A 27,945-nucleotide genomic window follows, 5' to 3' on the forward strand; every position below is an offset into this window, starting at 1 on the left:
CATGCTTGCATTTACTACCTATGTATGAATAATACACATTATGCTTCCTCCACCTATTTTTAAAGGATAAATGTGTACACAGTTGCACATCGGGGTGTACACACGTTCACCATATTAAGATGGTGTGTGTCTTGGTTCCAAGTGTGTGTCTTCAGTTCATACAGTTCACCAATAGCATGAACAGGCAAACCTTAACCATAGAGAATGGTTGCCTTGTTAAAGACAGTGTGCACTGTATCACATTTCTGACTAAGCTACTGCCTTCTGGACAGTGGAACCTCAGCCTGCTGTTTCTCACTGCCCCAAAGACTGGTGTAAGAGTTCAATGAAGCCCTGCCTGATGTGGCTCGCAAAGTCTTCAGAACTTTGCTTCTGTGTTGGTGGCAATAAAGACAATCTCAGGAATGTTGAAGATGTAGCATTTTATAAATTTTCTTTGTCTCTGCAGAGGAAGATCTAAATACAATTTGTTCATACCAAGATGAAGAGGATGACTGCAGGTACCACTACCGCATGGAAGAGGATTCCAACCCAGAGCTTAATGGCACCATTATTGTGCAAAGGAAGAAAGGTAAGTAATGATGTTCTAGATAGAGATGCAAGACTGAGGCAGCTCTTTTCTCTCTTTCCAGATTCGTAGTCAGAGTTGTACACCTGCATAGTCTGAGATATTCTGAGGCATGTTTTAATAATGAAGGCTTAACTAACTCCATTATGCAGATTTCTAGACAAAGTCAAATCTGTGAAACTGATTTCTGATCATAACAGGATCTTCTGCCCCTTAGAAAGCTATCTTAGACATTTGGTCCATCTAACTTGACTGGCAGTGGGTCTCTGGGGTGTCAGACAGAAGTCTTTCCTGGCTCTTCCTGAAGATCCCAGATCCTGTGAACTTCTGCATGGGAAGTAGGAGCTCAGTCACAGAGCTTAGAGCCTTCCCATCATCTTGCCCCCTCACCTGCAGAGACAGCCCTTTCCATAGGTAAAATTAGGTGGCAGATACTGGAAAGAGGCAGTGAGATTCTGGAGGACACAGCTTTCTGCCTTCAAGCACGATGGAGGACGTTGCCTCTTCTTTGTGGTTGAAGTAAGATTCATTTGCCAGTCTAATTGGATTCTGTAAGTGGAATCAAGAGTGGCTGGGGGACAACCTTATCCTCTGCCTCAGGCAGAAAATTTCTTAGGCCAGCCCTGCCATAAGGAAGGGCCGTAATTGGGTGGTATAGTATCTGCTTTGCATGCAGAAGGTCCGAAGGCAAATCCCTGGCACCACCAGGTAGGGTTGGGAGAGAGCCTCTGGGTAGGCAGTACTGAGCTAGATTGGCCAATGGTGTCACTCGGTATAAGGCAGCGTCCTCTGTTCTTCCTCTGTTTTCCCTGCTGTGCCCAAATTCTGTTAGCTTCCCAGCTACCCCTGCCTAACCATGAAGGTTTTCCTGTTGTTACAGAGTGCCCATCAGGAAGCTTCCTTTGGCTTATCCCGTTAGTCATTTTGCTGATGCTCCTCCTGGGGCTGCTTCTTCTGCTGTGCTGGAAGTTCTGTGCTTGTTGCAAGGTAAGAGCCAAGACTTCCACCCTGCAACGAGAAAGGGGAACTTCAGGTGGAGTAATTGGTGGCATGGGTGTGATCTATCTAGCCAAGGGTGGCGAATGAGAGAGAACTTGCCTAATGTAGAGTTCTGGGGAAGTGAAGGCATGTGCCAGGCAAGAGTCTAGAGACACCAATGCAGATACAGTTCAAGACGCAGGAAATGAAGGCAGGTCAAGCAACAGTCAGGTTCCAGCAAGGCAGTGTCAGAACAGAGGGGAAGTTCAGGTAGAACAAGAAAAGCTGAGGGTCAAAGGACAACTAGGTAGGGAGCAGCCTGGATAGCTCTAAGTGGCACCTAGGCTGAAAATCAGACTAGGCAGGCTTGAATGTTGCTGTGTAGCAAGCCCCATCCCTGATGAGTGGATCTTTTGGTCTCAACTACCCCAAGGGAAGATGTTTGTCCTCCTACCCATAGTTTTGTTTTTCATCGTCACGTTCAAAAGAATTCCCTCTCCTAACTATTGCTGTGCTTTTTTTCTCCACTTAGGGTTGCCTGGCTCTGCTACCCTGTTGTGCACGAGGTACCTTCTTTTGAATTTATATGTGGTCTTTGGGGTGGGTGACACATTGCATAGGGATGGGGAGAGGAAGGCCTAGATACTGTGAGGTTGGCAGCTGAGTTAGCCACTTGTTTTATCTGCCCCTGAACACTGCTAGGCAACTGCTGTCTGTGGTCTTAAGGCAAGCAAGGATTTTCTAAGCCCGTTACCAGATGCCCTTTGGTTTTGGAGATGTGAAGTATCACTATCTGAAGCCTCACATCATCAAAGCACACACATGGCATTGAATTGTGTGATTCCCTAGATTGTAAAAGATAAGGCCTGAGGCAAAATTCTGAAGCCTGTCTTGTTAGGCAGAACAGAGCCATGACTACTACTGGAACTCTGATTGCAGCATAGCTGTCAACTTTTCCCTTTTCTTGTGAGGAATCCTATTCGGAATAAGGGAATTTCCCTTAAAAAAAGGGAAACATTGACAGCCATGGATTACAGTGTCCTGGAACATGGCAGAGAAGCATCTGTCACACAAGAAACTACATCAACAGTAACCTCAGTTTAAGCCATTTGTGTGCAAATTTATTAGCTTGTATTTGGGGGGCTTGTGCCACACTAATCTCTTAGACTTTTCTTACTCTCAGTCATGTTGCATGATGGGCACAGGGATGGGTAGGATGGGCTCTGCATTCATTCCCTGGAAACCAAGCAGCCAGACATGACTGACATTTGTATCAGGAAAATATTCCCATTTGAGAGTATATACTGTAGGGAACCATGGTCAGTCAGGAGTGCTCTTTACCATGTACCCATGTTGTCACCCTGAGATCTACAGATGAAGGGTGGAATAAATAAATAAATACATACATACATACATATGCAGAGTGTGTGTGTTTAAAAAAGTATCTCAGTACACCAAATGTTTAGTTTCTGGCATATATAATATGGGTACATGCTAAAAATGTAACATGTGAATCAAACGAAAGGCATGGAAACAAGTACCATTGTTATGTGAGCATAGAGACCCACAGGTCAAAAGAGGGCAGGTGTTTGGCAGCAGTATACAATAATACAGCCTGCTGCCAGCAACCTGAATTCCATTTACCCAACTAGAAGTGGCTCTCATCTAGAAAAAAATCCTGGGGAATCCTTGCTAGGTAGGTAACAGGTTGTTTCTGCCTTTGAAGTGAGGTCCTCTTATTCTGCTTACTCTTGTCTATGGGAAAGATGTAAAGCTTGAACAGGGCAGTTGCTATTTCTATGTTCTAACTCCTCTTCTTTCTCCAAAGGCCGCACTGTTGGTTTCAAGGAGGACCACTACCTGCTCAGAAAAAGCCTCATGACCTCGGACCACCTAGACACTCCCATGGTTCGCAGCGGCAACCTGAAAGGCAGAGACACAGTTCACTGGAAGATCAACAACAATGTGCATAAGGAAGGCTTCTCTTCCTTAGCTCTCAATCCCAAGGACCTGAGTAAGTGCCCCTTTTGCAAGGTGGAGAAGGGGCTAACTGGAGCCAAAGATGGTGGGGGAAAAGTGGTCCCTCTGTCCTTTCAGAATCTGATCCTAAGCTGATTCGAACATGCACATTCCTCTCACATGAATGCATGTGGGAAATTACTTCTTAGAACACTTCCCCATGTCATAATCTCTCTCCAGTTAGTTAAGTTGTCTGTGTAGCTTGAAACCTTATCCCTGAGGGCTTGAAACCTTCATCCCTGCTGGCTTTCCACTTGAAAAGGGATTTGACACTGGAGCTTCTTCAAACAAGGGGCATTCCTTCACCCCTGGCTTTCTTTTTAAGATGATACAGCCATACAAGAGAACAGTATCATCATGAGCAACTGTGCTGATAATTTATCTGTTAGAGATCCCTAGGTCTCTCATGCAACTACAGTTGACTGATGGGAAGGAAACAGGATCACTATTAAATCAGATTATGTGTGTTTGACAGACATGTCCTAAATCAGATTCTAGCCTTTGATTTCAAAATTAAACTAATGATAATAAAATGGCTCTACTGCTTCTGCCCACCCACTCCCATTGCTACATCTCATGTATCCACATGCATGCTATTTGCTGGTAGCGTTTCTTGCTGATTGATTTGTTTCCTTGAATCCAGTTCCATATGGAGTGTCTCTGAGACTGGCCCGGCTCTTCACCCAAAACCTTGCAAAACCAGATAGCCGTGAGCATGAGCAACTGCAAAAGGATGTGGAGGAGAATGTAAGGAGCAGGAATAATTCTGCCTACTGGGTTTGCTACTGAGGAATGGGTGGGCAGGGGGAATACAATCAAGCCAATGCAAGCTTCCTTTTCTTGGATTTGAGTTAAGAGACAGCATATGGTTGTTGTCTGCTCATCATAAGGAAATCAAGTGGAATTAACTAAACACCTTAATCTGGACATTGGGCTGAACACCAGGAAATCTGAGTTAGTGACACTCTCTCTTGCTCTTCACAGCTCAATGAGGTTTACAGAATTATCCCTGGTGCCCACAAATTTCAGCAGACAAAATTCAGGTGAGTTACTTTGGGAGGGGGCAACTGGCATGTAGAGAAGCAGTGAGATCTCTTCCAGTGGGTGCACCTTTTAAAGATGAGAATGGGTAAAACATGGCTGAATGTCTGGTGTGATTAAGTGTAGGGGGGCATCCTTGGAAGAATATAGAGAATATAAAGTAGTAGGATTAGAACTCTTGTCCCAACAGCTTTCCCCAGGTCAGAGTGTGTATGAAGCTTGAAAGGCCAAACCAAAAAATCTATGTATTTCTCCTTGGATTGTAATTAAAATTATGAATATTGTCTGTTTACTCTCCAGGCTGCAGCCAAATGCTGGGAAAAGGTAAGGAATTCATTTCTTGGTTTCCATCTAGGTGTAGACGTTTGGATACTTTCCATTGCTGTGCTTATTCTGTGAGAGTTTTCACCCACCACTCAGAAACTGTGATGTCTTCTTACAACTGTATCATTAGCATGGTTGCTCTCTGCACTACCGTGTTTCCCTGTGCTGAACACTGTAGCAGAGGAAGTGGATTCACATACACCAGGGAACTGTGACCTGTGTTACCCCTTCAGTGTGGTAGTAATGTTTATTCTATGGATATGCTGCAAGCACTCCCTATTTGAGTGGTGTGAATTAGCTTTCATCTGGCCCCATTGCTGTGGAAAGAGTCTTCACACTGGCACTTGTTCCAGATCAGTGGCTGAAAATCATTGTGTATAAGAGTATGTGAGCAGTGACTTTATATTGCCAATAGCCTAGGTAAATAGATCCTGATCTTCCTCTCCCCCCCATCCCCCCTGCCTTCTTCAGACAGGACCACACAATCGTGGACACAGTGCTCCCTGCTCCCCGCTCAGCCAAGAATGAGATTGTGAAAGTAACAGAGAAGCATGTTGCACAAGAGGCTTTCAACGATCTGAAAGTGTCCCCTGGTTACTACACTGTAATCTCTGACCAAGGTAGGTGATGATGAATGCTACATTTTGTCCTAGTTCTCACCAAGGTTGTAAACCTCTGTCTGGACTTTATCATGTCATACAGCAGGTGGGGGCTCATAAAATGTTAAGCTCTTCTGTACAAAACATTCCCTCCGCATAGAAAACCAGAAGATTCTACTGTAGCCTTCTCACTGACATATGGTGAAGGGATTTGTTTATTTTTATTGAGGAGCAGTCAACAAGGTGGGATTCCACCTGCAGTCGGAACTAATGCCGCCTAGACACAGGTTTACAACCAGCTGATGGCTAGGCCTCCAATAAAAGCCAAGAGTTGCATGTTTTTCTAAATAACTCCTTCCCCTCTAAATGTGCTTTTTTGTGCTTCCATCCCTACCCAAGATGCTCACGGCATGGTAGAGTTTCAGGAAGGAGTGGAGCAGGTGGATGTCCGGGTTCCCCTCTTCATCAGGGAAGAAGATGATGATGAAAAGCAGCTGCAAGTGGAGGCCACTGATGTCCCTGTGGGAACTGCAGAAATTGGGCGCCGGCTTGTCAACATCACCATTATTAAAGAGCAAGGTAAATGTGTCTGTAGGCCAATCAGGTAATGATGCCACATTCAACTCAGGCAACATTCTCAGAGAAGGTCTCTGGGCAGTCTGAAAACTCCGACAGGATTCCTGTAAAGCAGCAGTAGGCTAACTTCTCACCCTCCAGATGTTTCTAGACTACAACTCCCATCATCTCTAACCATTGGTTATGTTGTCTGGGACTGATAGGAACTATAGACCAGCAACAACATCTGGGGGAGGCACAGGTTCTCCATACCTCTTGTACAGCCATATGTAGAGATACACATCACTTTCTATGTCCTGCAGATGAACTTGGTGACCTTTTGTGGATTGAATTTTAGATCTATATCATGGCAGTGCTCTGACTACCTTTCTCAGTTCTACAGAGTATCCTTGGGTGATTAATTGTTGTATTGGAACTAGTTAGCCACCGAATGTTAGAAAACAAGTTAGGGTAATATTGAAGTGTGAGTTTTGTTCTATGAGTTGTGGCACTTAGTAGACACAATATCACCATTACCACTGTCTCTGTATCCCTTTAGCAAACAGCATCATTCGCTTCCAGGAGCCAGCTTATTCATACAGCCGCTTCGACCAGGTGGCTAAGATCCCTGTACTTCGTGACATACTGGACAACGGGAAGTCTCAGATAACATATAGGACACGGGATCTCACTGCCCAGGAAGGCAAAGTAAGCACAATAGAGCTGACTAATAGGGGGAGAGCCTTGATAGCCATGGTTATAGGAAGACCCTTTGACAGTTGTGCAGCCATTATATGATCCTAGAGATGTAGAAAATATTTGTGTTGCATCAGTACACTGTTCAGCGAACTCTTTCTCTCTCTTCCCAAGGATTATGTTTTTGCGGAGGGTGATATAGTCTTCCAGCCTGGGGAAAAGCGGAAAGAGGTGCAGGTGAAATTGCTGGAGCTGACGGAGATAGACTCCCTTCTTCGCAATCAGCAGTTGAAACAGTTTGCGGTGGATCTCATCAACCCCAGGTTCGGTGCAAAGGTTGGCAAATACCCTCAAACCATTGTGACAATTGCCGATCCAGGTGAGCTTCATCAATTTCTGAGGGCAAGCACCTTTTTGATTTCTGTTTATCTGCCAATTTGTTGTTCTGTTTTGTATAAAAGCTTGAACCTGTCAGACAAACATAACTGCCGAGACTTCAGCAAAAAAGCTGGTGCATAAGAGATACCAAATCTAGATTCCCATATCTGAGCTGCCAGTGTAGTCCAGTGAGTAAACAAACAAACCCCTGTGTTGCAAAATATGAGTCACCAATATCAAAAGCAATACAATGGCCAGAAACAATTACAATGTGAAAAACTTCATGGACTGATTCAAAACTTCAAAACTAGCAAACTGAAGTCTCTGAAAGTCTCTGAAAGTCCTTAAATGAATCCTGGTGCCAGACTTTACCCAGTGGAGAGCAAGCTGTGAAGCAAATAATAATAATAATAATAATAATAATAATAATAATAATAATAATAATAATAATAATAATAAATTTTATTTATATCCCGCCCTCCCCAGCCCAGACAAAATCTAAAAATATTTCATTATAAAAATTAATTAAATCAAATTGAAGGCAACCAATTAAGCAAATTCTGTGCAGGTTGCCAGAGGAGGGAGTCAGGCTGCGCCCTGACCAAAGGCCTGGCGGAACAACTCTGTCTTGCAGGCCCTGCGGAAAGATGTCAGGTCCCGCAGGGCCCTAGTCTCTTGTGACAGAGCATTCCACCAGTTTGGAGCCGCAGCCGAGAAGGCCCTGGCTCTAGTTGAGGCCAGCCTAACCTCTCTGAGGCCTGGGACCTTGAGGATGTTATTATTTGCAGACCGTAGGTTTCTCTGTGGGGCATACCAGGAGAGGCGGTCCCGTAGGTACGAGGGTCCTAGGCCGTATAGGGCTTTAAAGGTTAAAACCAGCACCTTAAACCTGATCCTGTACTCCACCGGGAGCCAGTGCAGCTGGTATAATACCGGATGAATGTGCTCTCGCAGCGAAGACCCCATAAGGAGTCTCACCGCGGCATTCTGCACCCGCTGGAGTTTCTGGGTCAGTCTCAAGGGCAGCCCCACGTAGAGCGAGTTACAATAATCCAGTCTGGAGGTGACCGTCGCATGGATCACAGTGGCTAGGTCAGGACGAGAGAGATAAGGGGCCAACTGCTTAGCTTGGCGGAGATGAAAAAATGCCGCCTTTGTTATAGCTGTAATCTGCGCCTCCATAGAGAGGGAGGTATCAAAGATTACACCCAAACTCTTAACGGCCGGTGCTGGCACTAATTGCACCCCCGCAAGAGATGGGAGTTGCCCCCTCGATCCCATATCGTCCCGCCCCAGCCAGAGGACCTGATGTCCGATCTGATCCGATTCTGATGTCCAACTCTGAACTCTGCTGAACAGTGTTTCCAGATAACAACTACTGTTTTGTTGAATTCTTCATCAGCCAATTAGTTCAACACTCGTGAGTAGAAAGATATGTAATTTCTTCATTAACCAATCTTTTTTCGAATAGATATAATATACTGCTGGGTAAAGTCTGGCACCATGATTCATTTAAGGACTTTCAATCTAGTCCAGTAAACAGACAGCACTGGAGTCCTGGGCTCAAGTCTCCCCTCTACTGTGTTGCTGTACACTTCAGTGGGGTATGCCTTACCATGGGTGGCCAATGATATATTTTGAATGTTCTAGTTGTGCATGATGCATGTGCAACAAGGCAGTGAAGTCCAGTAACCAGGTGTGTTTGGTCAGAGACTCAACACTGCTTGCTTGCAGGAATGAATTAGTCTTTAGGTGGTTGCTAATATTCTACTGCTTCTCTAACTTCTTCTACACTACTCTTCTCATCAAGTCCCCTAAGGAGAAATGTTCTATGAGGAAGTTTGGTAGTTTTGCCCCTTGGGTTAGTATTTCAGCTCTGATTTCCTAGTGCAATCTGTACTGGGGGAACTTCCCCATCAGACCAGGCAAACAATGGCTTGTGTGATGTTCTAAGAATTAATAGCTGTAAACAGGGTAGAATCTTTTTAGACAAGGACAAAGGCAGACTTGTAAACGTCAATCTACCTGCAGAAATCAATTAAGCTCTGAAAATGCTGCGGTTGTGCTAATCCACATTAGGGGGTGAATTAAATGTTGTTCTCTACCAGTCGTTCTGTGATTGCAAGCACTTCAGTTTGCCCAGTGGAACAATCTCCCCTTTTATCCACCTGCTGCTGTCCTAGGGGTCTCCTAACTCCCAGAGTTGTTATGGGGGGGAGGAGCAGAGGGAGGAAAGGAGAGAAAGTCTTAACAGGACTCATTGCTCTGGCTTCCACTAGTTTGCCTACTTAGCAGAATGTGGCTCTAAATTGTTGTCTGCATGCAAAAAGTTTCATTTATTTGCACTCATGATAGACTCTGAAGGAGCAACCTCAGCTGCCTTGTAAAATAAGAATAAAATGCTAAATTTAGTCTGAAAGGCTACAGGTATTTTTAAATCGCATAACTTCCACTTGGATACACTTAAGGTGATTTCAGAAGTACATCCTAATATGTTTATTGTTAGAGTGGCTTTCCCCCCTCTCCTCCTTCCACCCCACCCCAAAATTGCCGGGGGGGGCATCAGAAGAACCCCCAGAACATTGTGGGTGGGGAGAGGGGGGGATCATGTGCCTTAGCACAACACTGAATTCCTCTCTTCATCTCCTCTGTACTGTACACAACTATTAATAGGCAAGAGTGTTTCTATGAAAAGCAAACAGCAACAAAGTGGTAAATATTTCACAAACCACAGAAAATAGTTAACAATGAGTTTGATCCAGATATAGATGTGTGGAACTCCACTCACACAACTGACTTTTCCAGACTTATTCTACATTAGCCCAAGGACACTGTTAGCCGGTGATTGATTCCAGCTAGCTATTTTTGTCTAATGTTCTGTTCAAGTTTATATACTAGATGGGTTAGTTGGAGACAGCCATGGTGGTATGAGTTGACAGAGTCACACACCTGTGGTACTTGAATCCACAACTTTTAAGGGATGCAATCAATCAAGCGCCTTTACCATTCAGTCCACATGCCTCTCTCTTGGGACGTGGTTAAAGAGACAAACGAAGCCGTTCTGTTTTCTTTCTCCTGCAGAAGCTGTGGATGGCTTAGCATCGGCGAAACTCCTAGGCCAGCAACCGCAGCCTCCCAGAGGCGTACTTGGAGCTCCCCTTAATCCAAATGCACAGGCACTAACCTCTAGGAAGATCCGATTCAACTGGTTGCCACCTCCTGGCAAACCTGCAGGGTACAAGGTATGGACCTGCCAGGCAATAAACCTAATTATTATGAATGTGGGGGTGCAATCTTGGTTGACACTTGCACTGAATTCAGGGCCTAGAGTGGCTTCCCTGCAGGTCTGTGTAGTCCTGCCCTCCTATGTCATGTCAGCCCAGCATTGACTTCTGCTGCTGCTGCTTTCCTTCTCCTGATACATCACATCAAGCATAGCACTCTGGAGTCATTCAATATCTCCCAAGGTTTATGAAGATGTGGATGTTCTAAAATGGGGGACAGTCATGAATTGCGATCTGTGGATGCCATGTTTTAGAATGGGGACTTTCCTTAACTGATCACATGGTGGTTTGTTATTCTTGATGATGTAAGCAAGACTTTGAAAGCAAATGGGATTCTCTTTGGCCTCCAGGTGAAGTACTGGATCCAAGGGGACCCTGAGTCAGAAGCTCGCTTGCTTGATTCGAAGGTGCCATCAGCGGAGTTGACTAATCTGTATCCCTATTGTGATTATGAGATGCAGTCCTGTGCCTACAACGATATGGGCGAGGGGCTTTACTCCGAAGTGGTCCACTGCCGCACACTAGAGGACCGTAAGTAGGCATATTCCATGGCAGACAAGGAGGCAAGAATTCAACATCGCACTAAGGTGCTGTTGGGGCAAGCATTTCGGCTTGCCAGATGAGGCAAAGTGTTTTAAATGTGCTTTAAATTTGGGCTGCATACACACCATGCATCTAAAGCACATTTGAAACATCCCCTAAATCATCCTGGGACCTGTAGCTTGTTAAGGGTGCTGGGAATGTTAGCTCTGTGAGGGGTGAACTATAGCCACCAGAATTCTTTAAATGCAGTGCTTTTTTCCTAAAAAAAATGTTTAGGGGGTACTCTCATTTTGACTCAAGAAAATCACCATTTTATAGTTCAGATTGGGGGGAAATAAATACAGTAAATGGACAAAAGTACAAAGATTCACAAAATGTTTAGGGGTATGCGTACCCCTGTGTACCTCCAGAGAAAAAGCACTGTTTAAATGTATGACGTGTACACAGCCCTGCTTTAAATCTATGATGTGAATGTGACCATAGAGCCTTGGGCAGTCTAGGCAAGACACTACACAACAAATGCTGTGTTTATAAGGAAAGGAAGCATGAAAATAAGAGAAATATTCAACATATCAAAGTTATTCTGCGTGTCAACTTCATTCTGAGCTCTCTGGTCCCTGATGCTAAGGGCAACATTGATGAATGAATACTAAGAAACAGGTTCAGTAAGAAAGACTGAGACTGCAATCCTGCGCACATGTACCTTTCTCTCATTGAATTCAATGGAACTTGCTTCTGAGTAGACATATATAGAATTGCACTGTTGGTGATATAAAGTCTCATTGCTGCGCTTTAGATCAATGTTACCCTAGAAGCATAGAAAAAGGACCTTGGCAATCATCTAATCTGAGCTGTCTCTCAGTATAGAATCTACAGGGCTGGATGACGATGCAGCATCCCTGGTAGATGGCCTCCTGGAGATAGCTCAGTCTGTAGAGCATGAGACTCTTTATCTCAGGGTTGTGGGTTTGAGCCCCATGTTGGGCAAAAGATTTCTGCATTGCAGGGGGTTGGACTAGGTGACTCTCATGGTCCCTTCCAACTCTACAATTCTGTGAATCTATCAAATACTGTTAAATAAAGCAGGCTTGTTGCTCTAGAGGGCAGGACTAGAATGAATAGGTGAAGATTACAAGAAAACAGATTTTGGCTAAACCAGAGGTTGTCAACCGTTTTCGCTTGTGGAATTTTGAGAAAGTGCCCTGATTGTCAGTCACAAAATGTCTGTTGTGAAGGTATGGCATGGCACATCAAAAAGAACAAAAAAGGGGACAGGATCCCAAAATAGTGCAGGCATGCCACTTCTTAGTCCCGCATCAGTGGGAGAGAGGCACCTACACCAGCCACTCACTCATATAGAGAGAAGCTCTTTGTACCTCCCCTCTGATGAGAACAGAAGGGAGGGTGGATGTCCAATCCTGGCATCCAATGAAATGTGGACATGTTCAAGGGGGCGTGTTCAACGCAGGAGAGACCAAGCCAGTGCAAACTAAGCAGGAAGAGCACAGTTTCTTGATCACTGTGGATTTATGAGGACATATTTGCTAAGACCTTTCATGGGCACCAGAGGAGATACTGTTGGATACAGTGATGACTACAGACACCATGTTGGTGATCCCTGGGTTAACACTAGGAGAATGGTAAGAGTGGTTCAACAGTGGACTAGACTGCCTAGGAAGTGATAGATTTTATGGGATTTGTTTTAAAATAACTGTCCGTAGTTTAATTTGAGATGTTACCAGCCTCATCCGCTGGGGCTGTTGTTCACATTCCATTAACTGCATTAAGTGTATCCAACTGCTCCCATGTTCTTGCCTTTCTTTCAACTTCACAGTTCCTAGTGAGCCTGGGCGCTTGGCTTTCAATGTAGTCTCTTCCACTGTGACACAGCTGAGCTGGGCTGAGCCTGCCGAGACTAACGGAGTTATCACAGCCTACGAAGTCAGCTATGGACTTGTCAACGAGGTCAACAGTAAGCGTGGATTCTGTTTGCTACCCCTTATCATGCTGCAACCTTGCAAGCTGTTATTCCGGACTGAACTAGTCAGCATCTTTGGGGCAATTATTCAGTTGTGTGCATTTAGAGAATGCCAACGGAGTCTGCCGTTGTCGAATCTCACAGTGGTAGAGCTGCAGACAAACTTCAAATCATGGTGATTAGAAGCAAAACATAGATCTACTCCCCAGCCCCATTTTATCCTCACAACACACCCCTGGGAGGTTGGCCCAAAATCATCCAGTGAGCTTCATAGCAAAGTGGGGATACGCTCATAGGAGGAGCACTACTGGATCAAAACAAAGACCCCATCTAGTCCAGCATTCTGTTCTCAAAGTGGCTAACTAGATGCCTATGAGAAGCTCCTAAGCAGGACATGACTGCAGTAGTAGCAGTCTTCCCACTTGTGATTCCTGGATGCTAGTAAACCTTGAATAATTCAAGCCACCTGCATGCACTCTGTGGCATTAAAATCTCCCTTTGTTTTGAGTTTTGCCCTCAAAAATATTACAACGCTCTTTCAATGGGGTCTGCATAAGGCTGGGATATCATTGGAAAGGCATACTGTCTTTAGCATAAATCAAAGATGGTCAATATGGAACGAGGCAAAAACAGCAATTGAATGGGGAAAGGTATTTACATATACATTCTGTTTACAGGACCCGTTGGGCCCGTAAAGAAAGTCATGGTGGAAGGTGCCAAGAAGCGAATGGTTCTGATTGAAAACTTAAGGGAATCGCAGCCCTATCGCTACACAGTGAAGGCCAAAAATGGAGCTGGATGGGGTCCTGAACGAGAAGCTACTATTAACTTGGCCACACAACCCAAGCGCCCAATGTCCAGTGAGTTATATAGCCAAGCTTGTGCCGTGCAGATCTTGTTTTTCACTTGGAATGATTCTCATTTATTCGGCATGCTTGATATGTCCACTATAGAATTTGCATTTCAACTGGGTGTGTGTGTGTTGCATGATATATTTTGTTCCTGGAGGGAGCATGTCCCATAGAATGTAGTTGCACAGGTGTCATGGACACCTTTTGACTGTTGATCGTGATGACATTTGGTAACGAGTATCAAACTATTTATGAACTTTTTAAAGTGTGTGCATTAATTAGCAGCTGTCTTATCCTGTCATGCAACCCTAGTGCTGGTGCACACATCCCTTTTTTAAATGAACACCAACGAGCTACGTAGTTGGCTGTTATCCATCCATCCCTCTCCTCTACCACAATGAAACTATCCCCTGTCACTCAATCTGAAATATCACAGGAACTAGATTGAAGCTTTTGCTGCTGTCACTTTAAAAATAAAATGTGTTTGGGGTACGTTAGTTTAAAATGTATAGAAAGCCCTAAGTATACGAATACTTTCTGTTTTCTTGCAGTTCCCATCATCCCTGATGTGCCAATAATTGATGCTGAAGGAGGAGAGGACTATGATAGCTACCTGATGTACAGCGCAGATGTCCTGCGCTCACCAGCTGGTAGCAAACACCCCAGCGTCTCAGATGATTCTGGTACAGTGCATTGCTGAAGTTTGCAAAAATGTTTTGTTTTGTTTCTTGGAGCCTTAGATTTCTGGAGAATGTAAAACCAAAAACATATTACCAAGCAATTTCTAGCCACAAGTCAAATAGGTTTTCTTATTTCAAGGCAGAGAAACCCCTACTTGTGGAAACTTAAGGTGTGCTTTACATCTTCTGCTTCTAACACATTTGGATTCACTAGGGACTTGTATTGAAGTGCATCCCATGGCATCTGTGAATGCAATGCAGCGGCTTCTGTAGACTGTAGCACTTAAGGGAATGCTGTGATGAGTACCATCCGCTGCCATGTGGCTTAGTTAAGTGCAGAGCCTAGATGCACTCGCAGAACTTTATGACAATCAAGTATTAGGCCATGTGACTGTGTTGCAAGCAAATAACAAGACTGATTAAGATGTGCCGTTAGCGCACCTCTGCTGAGGAGCACGTTCTGTGCAATAAACTCAGAAGGCTCAATGTGAGGCTCAAGGCTCACAAGGAGGGACAAAAAACAGGTCCTGTGGGAGAGCTACTATCTACCTTTCTGACCTGAAATATGGGGCACTGGTTAACAGAGTCTGTCTTCCAAACTCCATAAAGAAATATATGCAATGTTTCAGCTGCAATTCACATTTACGTATAAAAATTCCACCCCTTCCCCACCTTTAGCACTGTTGTTCCTAGCAAATGTATGAGAAAATGTTATAGCGAGAGGAGAATATTTAAAGTTGCTTCTGTCCAGGTGGAGAACAGCTGGCAGGCTATAGGCCATCAAAGAATCTGACACACTTAAGTCCATTGAATTAATGGGCTGACATATGCATCTAAGTTTGTGTTGGACTATGTGCATAGCATGTGATGCCCAGAACTACTGTATTATCGCCAGGAATTAGAGGCAGCAAGCATCTGAATATCAGTCACTGCAGGGTGGGTGCCGGCAGGGCGATTCTGTACTTATGTTTTGTATGAAGGCTTATGTAGGCATCTGGTTGGCTACTGTGTGAGATGGGATGCAGGACTAGATAGGCCTTTGGTCAGATCCAGCAGGGATCTTCTTTTGTTGTTATGAATGGTAACTGTATTCAATAATATATAATGAACCAGAGAGCTATAACCTGTTAGTTATAATCTGAATTTTAAGGAAGCTTTCTTAAAACCGAGGGCAATCACAGCAACTCTATTGGAACAGCTTTGCCTTTCATTTCACTGCAATGAAGGACATGCACACAAATTTGAGTGTATGTGGATCTCTGGTTCAAGGCTTCTATTCCTGCTGCTCTTTAAATTGGCCAAAGCTTCTTGTTGACACCAGCTGCAGTTACTTCTCTGAAGCCATTCACCTTTGACTTTGCTGCGTTATCATTTCCTTTTCCTTAGTAAACAATACTTTCAGAAGCTGAGGATGTTACAGTGAAAAACCCACCAATATTGCCCATCATAACTGCAAAATACTTGCTTTTTTCTGCAAAGATTAGGCTATATAAATAAAAACAGAAGTGACAGCTACTTTTGGAGTCTTGAAAGCCTTATGTACTTGGCTAGATGGTTGATTCTAACAAAGAAAGGTTCTGGATCTAACTTTCTGGTCTTGAAGCCTTGTCCCTTAATTCTAGACAAGTAGAGGGTGGGGAGAGGTGGCTGTAGCTATGCAGTGCTTCACATGCTCAGATGCCATCTATTTAAAATTGCATTTATTTATTTTAAAACATTTTTATACTGCTTTATATATAAATTGTCCGAAGCCAGTGTACAACCGTAAAACATAACAACAGCTGAAAGAACATTGTTAAGATAGTCATATTAAAACAGTTTCCAGTAAGCTGTAGCATATACAATTAATACCAAGTATCAGGAAACACTGGATAAGTTTCTAACATTCATTGCAAACACAGGTGGCGCATGCTGTGTTCTGTAAGGAGGTTGTTCCTGCTCCTGTAGTCAAGGCTTTTTTTACTGTTGGTTTGGGGATGGATTTCCAAAGGCTGTGGTACTGAACTCAGTGGGACTTGCTTTATAAAAAGGAAACATGCATAGGATATTGGCGTTCTGTACAAACAGGTAGTGCCCCACGTGCGGGCTGCTTAAATGGGCAGGGGGCAGATCCGAGGGAAGCCTACCTGCTCTGTCGGCTCCGCCCCTGGCGCAGCCCAAGTCCCCAATCTGGCTCCCCATTAGCCAAAGCTGGGTGCAGGCTAGGATCCAGTTCCTGATAGGAGAAGGGGACTTAAACCCCCACCACTTATAAGGAAGGGCATCGCTGTTCCAGTTCCCTTGTTGGGGCCCCAGTGAAGTTTCTGCTGTCCTTCAACGCTGCCACACCAAGAGGGGTAAGCGGTCTGGAATGAAAGGGGAGGAAGCAGAGGGAGGCCACCCCTTTTATCTTTTGTGTGACTGCCCCCTTAGCTACTGTTTTGAAAGAGTGTGTGTGTGCGCGCGCGCGCCGGTGAGCAACATAATTTGACTAAACTTGGGAGAGTGGGGCTTGCGGATTTCACTAAGAAACTTAACCTCCATATGCTGAGCACTAGTTCAGTTGGCACAGTGCATGAGTGAGGCAGGCCACTTACCTGCCTGGCGAGGCAAATGCTGCTGTTGATGAGCTCTGTGCTGTCCCCGTAAGTCAGTGCTAGGACTAGGTGAATAACGAAGGGCTGCAGCGGGTAGCTTGCAGGTGGCGGGCTGCCTGCTTTTATTGCGCCCTTCTGATTATGCCAACGCAAGTGCTTGACTTGTTCCAAAAGGCTCTCGGTGGAAATATGTGCAGCTGCTAGGGGAGGAGCTGGACCTTCGACGCGTCGCCTGGAGGCTCCCAGCAGAATTGATCCCTCGTTACTCGGACAGCAGCTGCTTTTCCTCGGACACAGAGGGTCTCCTCCATGAGGATAGCACCCCCTCTGAGCTGGTGGACAGTGATGCAGCCAGCCGCAGTCTACCAAGGAGTGGGACTCCCCAGCCCCAACCAGGTGAAGGACGACTGCCTTCTTCCCTCCCTCCCAGTAACTGTTGTGTCTCGTCCTCCTCCCAAGGGCCTAGAACCAGATTTTAGCCTTCCCATCGCTACAGTAGATACATGTTGGTGTTGGTGCTGGAGTAATATATTTGGCCACCTGTAACAGAGTCTGCTTGCATAATGTTGTTGTGATCTGTCTGTGTATAGTATGCATTGTGCAGTGCGAAGGTCGTCACCTACCCTAGGTATGAACTGGGAAAGTGCTAAGAGGCTGCACCTGCAAATGGCATGGATCCTTTCAACCAGTGCTATTTTTCTAGAAAAGGAGGTGTCAGAACTGACCATGAACACCTCCCTCGTTCTCTTAGAATGGCAATGGTGCCTGCCTGAGAGGTGCTGGAACTGAGTTCCAGTGAGTTCTGGCTGAAAAAAAAGCCCTGCATTCCGTATAGCAGATTTTAAAAAAAGAGTGTTGTCTACAGCCACCCTCTGAAAGAACTTGTGGAATTATTAGCAGTGGTACTTTGTGAGTTTACCCGCTTTCAACCCAATGACTCTTCTGGTCTATGACCGTAATAAATTTATTCATTCATTCATTCATTCATTCAACCCAATGACTAAATGGGAAAGGTTTTCCACAGAGAAACCCAATTATGGAAAGCAGAACTGTCTTTGTTGTTCAAAAAAGTTATTTTAATGCTAAGTAACATTCTGTTGAACTTGACCGATCTTCTCACTAACTCCTCAGGGTAAGAATCAGTTTCTAACAGGAATTATAACAGGAATTATTTCATTGTTTTGAACAGGGCCACTGGGTGTACCCAGAAACTTACTAGTCAGTATAAGGCAACAGCTTCTCCTAGTTTCGTGAGGGTATTTCAGCATCACCTAATTTAATTTAATTTTTAAATTTTCTTCTAAAACAGACAAAGGTCCATGTAGGGGATTGTACTGTGTAGTCAATCACCTTGAGTTTAATGCATTCCAATGGTCGTTCAGCAATTCTGTTAATTCCTATAGCCATCTGGAAGGAGCCAATGCTTTCTAGTTTTCATTATCTACCATTCATTTTAGTAAATGTCTCTATCTAGTCTTGCATTCTGTTTCTGATGGCAGCCAGCCAGATACCACTGAAGAGCTCACAAGCAGGGCACAAGGGTGATGACCACCCCCAGTTGTTTATCCCACAGGTACAAGGCCTCTGTATCCAGAGGCTCCATTTAGCTGTTATGACTGATAGCTGTTAGGTATATTTGCCTTACATGAACTTATCATATTAATGTCATCATGTTTCTAAACAGCTGCTTGTGGTCATGTCTTGTCTTTTACCAAGGGTCTGAAACCAGGTTTTAACCTGTGGTTGGTTGGTTGTAAAATGGATTTAAATCATGCTAATAGTTTCGTTTGCAGGGTTTCCCATGCAAAGTCAATTCAGTACTAAAATATATGGCGTCACTTCCTTACTCAAGCATCCCCTTTTCTGATTTTAATTACCTGCTGGGGAAGTCTGTTTAGTTCTTAACAACATCTTGACATGGCTGAGTACTGGAGCTTCCTTTGGCACTGTAGTTTTAAGTGATGTGGTGGCGGTGGGGCGGTTGTTGCATTTTTGCTTTTCATGAGGCTGACAATAGTTGATGTGAAGCCGCAAAATGACTTCCAGCTAAAGATTGGAATAAAGCCCAGGCACTGGGAATGTTCTGACAGATCTTTCGTACACGGTCTCTGTTTGGCTTAATTAGCTTGGTATACATACCCACAGATATTGATCATGAACGTTGTTAACTTTAGTGAATGGAATCTTTTCCAGAACACATGAATGGCCGAATGGATTTTGCCTTCCCTGGCAGCGTTGGAAGCCTGACCCGGAATGTGACAACAAGTTACAACTATCTAAGTCCACATGTATACCACGAGAGAAGGACAATAGGAAGCTCATCTCAGACAAGGGAGTATGCCACAGTGGTGTCTGGGCAAGGTGAGTGTTGGGCTGAACATCATCCCATAACCAGTTAATCTACTTGTGATATGAAGTTCCCTCCTGTCCTGTAGCAAACTGGTTAATGAGGAAACTTTGGCTGTGTACACATTACTGTTTACTCTGGCTCCAGTGTGCTCCCATTCCTGGTGTCTGAAGCTGAATATACACATGGCATTAGCTGCAATCCATATGCATCCTGTCGTTTATTGAGAAATGCTCCCTATTCCGTGCACTTTCCCTCAAACCAGCTTCCATCTGATTTGAAAATGCAAGCCATGGTTAAGCTGAGATGCGTACAGTGCAGACAGATTTGCACACATGCAGATAACAACACATGTGTAGACGACAACTTCATCGAATAGGAGTTATGGGGGTTGCATGGCCAGGGAAACAAATCAAGCAATGCACATCTGGTGAAGACATCCCCACCCCCTCTCTGGTGACTTCTCTGTGTTTTAAGCCACTAATGTGTACATAGCCTTTGACAAGTTTCAAGGTTTTCGTATCAACATCCACAAGATTGATTGTCACCTGGACATCATGGTGTGTGAAAAGCACACTACAAAACCTATGTCTCTCTGTCTCTTCTGCCTGGGCATAGTGGTGGTTCAGGACTTATCCCAAGGTGCTAGCATCACAAGAGAAAGTTTGTCCTTGTTTCTTCCCCCCCCCCCCCATTTCTTACGCTGAGGAGTTTTCTCAAATTTCCTGTGCTTCCTCTCTCCCTTACTTGGTGGGCTTGCTATCTGCGACTTTGTCTGTAGCCTCCATGGCTACCTTCTGACTTGAAATATCCCGAGTGCTAGCTCAGCAGTGGGATATTTCCTCTGGCTCTGCGCCTGACACTGGCGCTGCAATCCCCTTTGGTGTCTTCAATGGTGCTTGTTTCTTTCTCTCTGTTTTGCCCTATCTTGTAGACCAGTCCAGGAGGATATTCCCTCCCATACATGAAGATGCTGGGAGGATGGTCCTGATGCCTCAGGATGAGGGCTTCAGGAGGGCAAAGGTGAAGGGTTACTATGGCGATAGTGATGCTCGGGATTCTATAGTCATGGCTGACGGGCCCTCTTGGATTTCCAAATACCTAGGTATCGTGGATGACATAGCATGGCTCATTGTCTTCCTGGTTGTTTTCCCTACCTGAAGTGACTCATCCTATAACCAGCTAATCTATCCATGTCATGAAATTTCCTCCAGTCTTCCACCAGCTTTGTGTGCATGTGTGTGCATGCAGCAATTCACTGTGCTCCCCACACCCAAACTTTCATGCTCCTTCACCATGACAACTTCCATTTGCAGCCTGCAGCACTTCAGTGACTACAGCTATCCAAGCTGAGTAACACACGTGACTTTGTGTGGCTTCCGCAGCAGCACTCTGTGTTTTTCATCCTTGGCAAAGCTATTGTTTTATGTCTGTGTCTGTATCCACAGGCCTTAAATTGAGAAGCTGCAGGAAGAACAGTGCAAAATGTCCCTCTTGAAATTTACTCTCATAGATCAAGGTTCAAGTTTAATTGGATGGCACAACTCTGGATCAGGCTCAGCAAACCCTTGAGATACCCTGAAAACCTCCTTTTTTCACCATAAAAAAGATGTCCTGGTGACATCTGAAGGTTGTCACCAGTTGCTTAGTTAACCGTCTCTGCAACATTTGCTCATAATTCTTTCGTTGGGCTAGATAAGGGATTCAGGGCATCATCAAGTCACCCCTGCCATGCCCAAGCCTTTGTGTTGATAGCACTGATTTTGTTTCTCTGTGCAGGCATGTCAGGGCAAGGCACACAGCCCAGGGTACATTATGCTGTCCCCCAGAAGGCCAGGGGCCGCACTCACTCCGAAGATGTCCGTGAGGCACTGAGCAACCTGGACACAGTGCTTCAGGGTGAGTGAGCTTAACCTGGCCTCTGCACGGGACCTTGCTGTGCCTGGGGGGATCCAGGTTTGGGGGGCAGGAGAAAATCAGATCTCCTTCCCTCTTTTTTCTGCTTAATTAATTCAACTTCATTCTTTGACAGAGGGGCCTAAAGCTGCAGCTTCCCCCTCCCCACAAAAATAAGAATCTTGGGAACTGTGATTTGTTAAGGGCGCTGGAAATTTTAGTTCTATATGGTGTAAACTACAATTATTTGAAGGGGAAAGTGCTTCAAATATATGGTGTGTACACAGCCTTATTCTTCCACGCAGCTAGCTGCTTTACCTCAGCTTCTGAAGTCCTTCTAGCCAGATTCTCAATAGGCCTGACTACTAGCCCTTTATTTGATGAGGGGACATTCTGCTTGTTCTCCTGAGAGACATAAGGAGCTTTCCCCATTTGCGGGCAAGGCCTTTCCCTGCCTTCAGATCCGAACCTGTGATTTTCTGCCTCAGATTCCAGGATGCAGCTGGGTGTTCCTGACACGCCTACGCGCTTAGTCTTCTCTGCCCTGGGGCCTACCTCCCTGAAGGTCAGCTGGCAGGAGCCACAATGCGATAAAGAAGTGCAAGGATACAGCGTACAGTACCAGCTCCTCAACGGAGGTCAGTGAAAGCCCCTCTGCTGATCATGTAGGGCTGAGGGTTGTGTGTGTGTGTGTTTCATTCATAAGATCATATTATCAGGTGACCAGTGCACAGAGTGTACCTTGGAATTAAAAATCAGAAAGATGTTATTCCCTGCTCAGTGTGAAGAAACAACACACCATTTTCATGCTCCTAGTTTTTTGGCTACAGCCTTCCCCAACTGGCGCCCTCCAAATGTTTTAGGACTACAACTCCCATCCTCCTTGACCACTTGCCATGCTGGCTGGGGCTGATGGGAGTTGTAGTCAACAACACCGCTTAGTGTTATTTCTGCCCAGCAAAGAGCACTCAGCTGTATACAGTGGTACCTCGGGTTGCATACACTTCAGGTTACATACGCTTCAGGTTACAGACTCCGCTAACCCAGAAATATTACCTCGGGTTAAGAACTTTGCTTCAGGATGAGAACAGAAATCGTACTCTGGCGGCAGCGGGAAACCCCATTAGCTAAAGTGGTGCTTCAGGTTAAGAACAGTTTCAGCTTAAGAACAGACCTCCGGAACGAATTAAGTACTTAACCCGAGGTACCACTGTGTGTGTGTGTATAAAAATATGACATCCAATAATCCATTGACAGGACATGCAGTTTAAGAGCCCATCCTGATTTTTTTGTCCTGTGGATGTGCTGCAAGAGCAGACACTTTGATGTCCCTTTTTTCCTTAGCTACAGGGAGCCTCTTCCGCAGCACGGGCTACCTCTCATCTTCATGGTCTTCCCTACACCAGAAAAATTAATGCCTTCTAACGGATCACTCAAAATCTGTTATGAGGCATTTGCTTGGCTGGAACAAGGGACAGCATGTAGATTCTGCCTCTGATGAAGAACACTCAGTTCAAAATAAACAGGGCACTTTTGATTCCCAGTCAAAAAAACTGGCAGCACCCATGGTTTTTATTTTTCCATGATGTCATACAGATGAATGGACAGCCCTTCAACAGAGCAGACATGTGTGCATTCATCCTGTACAAAGAACTTTACGTGGGAGGACTCTCACAATTTTCTACACTGAAGTTGCATGCATGGAGTGCATCTTCTGGGTAGCAGCACTCATTAGTGTGACCTCAAAGAGACTGCCTTTCCCGCAGTAGTTATCAGTTTGCCAGTGAAAACTGCAGGTTTTGGCACAGCAGATTGTGATAAGTGACAGTGGTGTCTTCCTGTTCCCTAGGAGAGATCCAGAGACTTACTATTCCCAACCCTCACCAGAACTCCGTAGTGGTGGATGACCTACTGCCCAACCACTCCTATGTCTTCAAAGTGAAGGCGCAAAGTGATGAAGGATGGGGTCCAGAGAGAGAAGGCGTGATAACTATTGAGTCACAAGTGGACCCGCGCAGCCCTCTGAGTCCTGTCCCAGGTAATGTGGCCTTCATGGTTTACTAACCATGATAAAATGAGCTCACTCAGCTATTATGAGTTGCCGGTATGCAAAACTGCCCCAACAGAAATTTTGGTTTTCTTTGACATTGGTTTTGAGCTAAGAAGAATTGTACTTATCATGGGAACTATGCATTATGGTCCTTCACTTTCCAAAAAAGTTAAGGTGTTGTGAGGTTTAGTTTTTTTTTTAATTAGGGACATAAATCAAATGTAAGATTGCACATGTGTCAGTCTTTGCCTGCTCGTCCGCTTTGCTTTCTTCCGTGGGACGGTGACCATTTTTTTTTGTTCTTGTGGTTGTAGGATCACCGTTCACTCTGAGCACTCCCAGTGCCCCGGGGCCTCTGGTGTTCACGGCCCTGAGTCCAGACTCTCTTCAGCTGAGCTGGGACAGACCCCGCCAACCCAATGGGTTAATTCTGGGCTATATGGTCACCTGTGAGATGCTGCATGGTGGAGGTATGTGAAAGTTCTGATTGGGGAGGAAATGCAGTTCAGTTGTGGAACTCCCACTGCATTTCCTGACTCACAGAAGAGGGCAGCCCCTGTAGGTGCCAGTCTCCGTATGTGCATCAGACGTCTTCAGGGGCACAGGGGCTACTGAATTAAGGCTACCGGCATGACAAAGGAGCAGATAAGGTAGATAGGTGCCTCTGATAGGAACTTTTATTACTTATTCTCTAGGTTCTACCTCTTCTTCTTGTTTCTGATCCACAGGGGAACCCAGGAATATCTACGTGGAGGGAGACAACCTAGAGACCACGCTGACAGTACCTTACTTGAGTGAAAATGTTCCGTATAAGTTTAAAGTCCAAGCAAAGACCACACAAGGCTTCGGGCCTGAAAGGGAAGGAATTATCACTATTGAATCTCAAGATGCAGGTACGCACCCCCACCCCCACCCCGGAGACAGTAATAACTTAGGTATAATTGGGTTCTTCGGGGGAGGAAGGACAGGATAGAATTTTTAAAAACAATGTTAAATAAATAATAATCAGTTTGTGCCACATCTGAGCATGGAGAGACTGGTGCAGTCATGAAAAGGAATGGGTAGGAAAGAGCATTCCTGCACATAGGCCATGCTGATCAGAGCATTGGAGGTTCTGCTGAGGCCCCTCCATGTAAATTATTGCACAGCAAACAGCTCAAGGGAAGAAACATGAGAGATAAACTGGATGATGTGGCTCCTGTGTGTCTGTGTGTGTTGTGCAGTGTGATGTGCCAATGTGGGGTAATGGTTAGTGTGTCAGACTAGCACCTGGGGGGACGGCGAGTTTAAATCCCCACTTAGCTGTGAAGCTCACTGGGTAACCTTGGACCAAACAATGTCTGTTAGCCTAACTTCTACCTCACCAGGTTAATATGTGGATAAATTCAGGGTCTTTGGGAGTACACCCTGAGGGGGAAAGGTTGGGATATAACTCTACAAACCAAAAGGTATTTGTGTAGGATGAGGTAAATTTTAAAATGCTTGCAACACCAGAGCTGTCATCTCACCTTTCACCTGAATACCCCAGTGTGAACATAAGCAGCCTTATAATTTCCTTTCTGGTTTGGTCAAGGAGGTGGTGCATATGTGTCAGGCTCTCTGGTGCCTTGTATTTAAATTAAAAGGTACAAAAAATTTCCTCTTGCTAAGCAGACCCTGAGATACAAGTAAACTAATATACCCTTTTTGGTTCAGGGGCCTTTTCTCAGTTTGGAACACAGCAATTCACCAGAGAGGAGGTCTACAATCTCCCCACAGAATACAGGACCCAAACCAGCATCACTCACTCCCCACTGGATCCTTTATACGCAGGTAAGAAAGAAGCACTGTGGGAATAGGGGCTGGGTTTGGATCTCAACAAATTCTGTGGGGTAACATAAATGGGCAGCAATTCAGGATCCATTCTAGAGCAGGCAAAACATGCGTTGGAAGTGGTCGTAGCTCTGTGGCTTTGCATGGAGGAAGTCCCTCGTTCAGTCTCTGGCATGTCCAGGCGTGTGCATGTTGTAGAGAATCCACTCCTGCCAGTCATCTGTGCACAGTACAGGAATAGCTCTGCCTATATTTAAGCCCTATAGAAACACCTAGTTTGTCTTAGTTCATGTGAATGCAGCTAGGACTACCTTCTCAGTACAAAAGAGGCCAAAAAGGATGCTTGTCTGAAATTAACCACATTTAAATCTCATTCCATTCTGACATCAAGTGTTTGCAGAACCTTTACATGGCAGTTGGGGCAAGCCCTACCATTAGGCAAATCGGGGCAGGTGCCTCAGGTATCCCCCTTCTCCTTAGCATCTCCTCAGCTAGTACGCTTCCCTCAGGTATGAAGATTGTTGTCCCATCAGCGGTGCTGAAGCAAGATTCAACTGCCCTCCTAGTCAGATTCCGGGGGGGGGGGGGGGCGGAGTTTCATCTTGTATTTCATCTCAGGTGGAAAAACATCTGCCCAGGTGGCAATTGCAGCTTCAGAATCCCCAGCTTCTGGCCCAAAACACACAAGCATCCCTGTATAAGCCCACACACCACTGAGCACTGCACCTCTAACCCTGCTAAACAGATTTCGTCTCTACAGGTCTGTTCATATGTATGACCACATGTGCACATGTTCACACAGACAGACCCTTGAGCTGCTGACGCAATCTTTGTTTTGTCCCTTTGTTCCAGATGGCATGCTGCTGACCACTCAGGGAATGGAAAGTGGCGGCACCCTCACCAAGCAGGTCACCAATGAATTTGTCACCAGAACCATGATGTCTAACAGCAGCGGGACATTCTCCAGACAGACAGAGAGGCAGTTCTATGAAGCTTGAGTCAGGAAGCAAACTGTCCAAGGGACATTTGGATTTCAATAGCTGGTGACCTCAAGCAGGCCTGCTCTGTGATCAGTTCCTGGACTGAGGCTCATGGTGCCCACTGCGTTGCTTCAACTCTAATGAAAATACTGGATGCTGCTTTGAGATACCCGCGAGTGGAGGCTGCATGCATTCCAGGTGGCACCCTAAAGACATTCCGAAAAGAGTTTTTTAGCAAGATGCTTGGCTGTGAAGGGCTATTGGTTAGTTCCATTTTGAGTCGAGCTCCTGACTCTTTCCATGCTTTGCTTGGCTGCTTTCCGATATCACACGCTGGAAGATTTAACTACACGCAACTGAATTTTCTTTTTAAATCCCCACCTCTCACCAAACCTTTTTCACTTTTGCTGCTTGTTTCGTTTTGATCTGTTCCTAAGTCATTCTGTCCCCACACTCCCACCCCATCAACAAATGGCATGCCAGACCTCCAGGGGAGGAACGGAATTGCAACTTTGTCCTCCTCCTTTGTAAGTGCAGCACAGAAGAGGAATTGTCCTTATTCTTCCTACATTGGTATGTAGACACCCTGCTGCTTAGGTGTGGTCCTGTAGGAACTGCTTATTACCTTAAGTTGCATAGCATCACCAACAATACAATGCTCCTTAAAATATGATGCACAATCTTACTTAAAATATTATATTACTATTTTTTGTTCTACAAAGGGTCCTTTATCCTAGATGTAATAAGGAGCCAAAATCCAGGTGCTAGTCCTCTGCTCCTTACCATAGAAAATAAATATTTGGCATGGCTTTATAATCCATTAATGCCTTTGCTGGAAGAACCCCCTGGAATGATATCATTTCATATTGAATAACCAAAACATTAACCAAAACAACATTAAGAGTTGTTGCTGAGTTCCACCTACAGTCTTCTCTCACTCCCCATTTCGGCAGTGGTGGCTCACTGGCCCATATCAGCAGCCCAAGCATAGCATGCTGATTTACATCATTGGACCATTTCGGTGTCTGGACATAGCAAACTTCAGTGATTTCAGATTGCCCTTAGAATCAGGGTTGGAAGGGTAATTAGTCCAGTCCACTGCAATGCTACCCTTCCTGCCTTTTCGCCAGTGGCCAGGATTTAAAGGCAGTGCACATGCAATTAATCCTTCAGAGCCTGTATAACACAGGCATCACATATTTTTGCACCATGTACTTTCATTCAGCCACACTGCATTGATACTGTACTCAACAACACTACAGTACCCACAAGGCAGTGCAACTGTGATGGTGCTACCACTACCTTTTGCTGCATGTGTAGGCACAGCTTGAGCTGTAGAAGCAGTGGCTTTTGCAGAATGACCTGAGGGTATATCAACAGGGGTGGGGGATGACTACCAGTAGGTAACTAAAGGCAGAATCAAGGTAGGAACTGAATACATGGAATTCTGACTAGAGACAGTTGTAGTATAACCACAGACCTGCCTTTGTTTACACTCACTTCACCTTCCTTAGAAAGGGGTGGGAGTGAAAGCTTTTTGCTTGTTTGTAGGTCTTTATTTATACATATGCAGATTTGACAAAGAAGACAGACAACTCACACAATCTGATTGTACCAACATTTTAAAGGTAAAGGTAAAGGTACCCCTGCCCGAGCGGGCCAGTCTTGACAGACTCTGGGGTTTGTGCGCCCATCTCACATCTATTGGCCGGGGGCCAGCGCTGTCCGAAGACACTTCCGGGTCACGTGGCCAGCGTGACAACGCTGCTCTGGCGAGCCAGAGCCGCACA

The 27,945-nt window shown here is 45.1% G+C and overlaps 1 protein-coding gene across 7 annotated transcripts in view; it reads left to right on the forward strand.

Annotated features, from left to right (window-relative positions):
- Positions 1-27,548, forward strand: part of ITGB4 (integrin subunit beta 4) — a 74,339-nt gene extending 46,791 nt beyond the window's left edge. For 3 of the 7 annotated variants that reach the window (XM_082203182.1, XM_082203181.1, XM_082203183.1), the window contains exons 17-42: positions 449-571; positions 1,449-1,555; positions 2,079-2,112; positions 3,375-3,560; positions 4,209-4,312; positions 4,550-4,608; positions 4,907-4,930; positions 5,402-5,550; positions 5,929-6,108; positions 6,644-6,792; positions 6,955-7,159; positions 10,240-10,400; positions 10,793-10,973; positions 12,820-12,957; positions 13,641-13,823; positions 14,366-14,497; positions 17,245-17,466; positions 19,264-19,431; positions 20,352-20,522; positions 21,197-21,316; positions 21,802-21,951; positions 23,163-23,351; positions 23,678-23,833; positions 24,092-24,256; positions 25,059-25,175; positions 26,028-27,548. In XM_082203182.1, the coding sequence (XP_082059308.1) occupies positions 449-571; positions 1,449-1,555; positions 2,079-2,112; positions 3,375-3,560; positions 4,209-4,312; positions 4,550-4,608; positions 4,907-4,930; positions 5,402-5,550; positions 5,929-6,108; positions 6,644-6,792; positions 6,955-7,159; positions 10,240-10,400; positions 10,793-10,973; positions 12,820-12,957; positions 13,641-13,823; positions 14,366-14,497; positions 17,245-17,466; positions 19,264-19,431; positions 20,352-20,522; positions 21,197-21,316; positions 21,802-21,951; positions 23,163-23,351; positions 23,678-23,833; positions 24,092-24,256; positions 25,059-25,175; positions 26,028-26,173 (3,719 nt within the window). In that variant the 3' untranslated portion in view covers positions 26,174-27,548. The remainder of the gene's footprint in view (positions 1-448; positions 572-1,448; positions 1,556-2,078; positions 2,113-3,374; positions 3,561-4,208; positions 4,313-4,549; positions 4,609-4,906; positions 4,931-5,401; positions 5,551-5,928; positions 6,109-6,643; positions 6,793-6,954; positions 7,160-10,239; positions 10,401-10,792; positions 10,974-12,819; positions 12,958-13,640; positions 13,824-14,365; positions 14,498-17,244; positions 17,467-19,263; positions 19,432-20,351; positions 20,523-21,196; positions 21,317-21,801; positions 21,952-23,162; positions 23,352-23,677; positions 23,834-24,091; positions 24,257-25,058; positions 25,176-26,027) is intronic. The other 4 variants (XM_082203184.1, XM_082203185.1, XM_082203186.1 and 1 more) reach the window with 4 other exon arrangements.
- Positions 27,549-27,945: the final 397 nt, after the last annotated feature.

The sequence above is a fragment of the Podarcis vaucheri genome (assembly GCF_965113315.1).
Source record: "Podarcis vaucheri genome assembly, chromosome: 2".
NCBI classification, from domain to species: Eukaryota; Metazoa; Chordata; class Lepidosauria; order Squamata; family Lacertidae; genus Podarcis; species Podarcis vaucheri.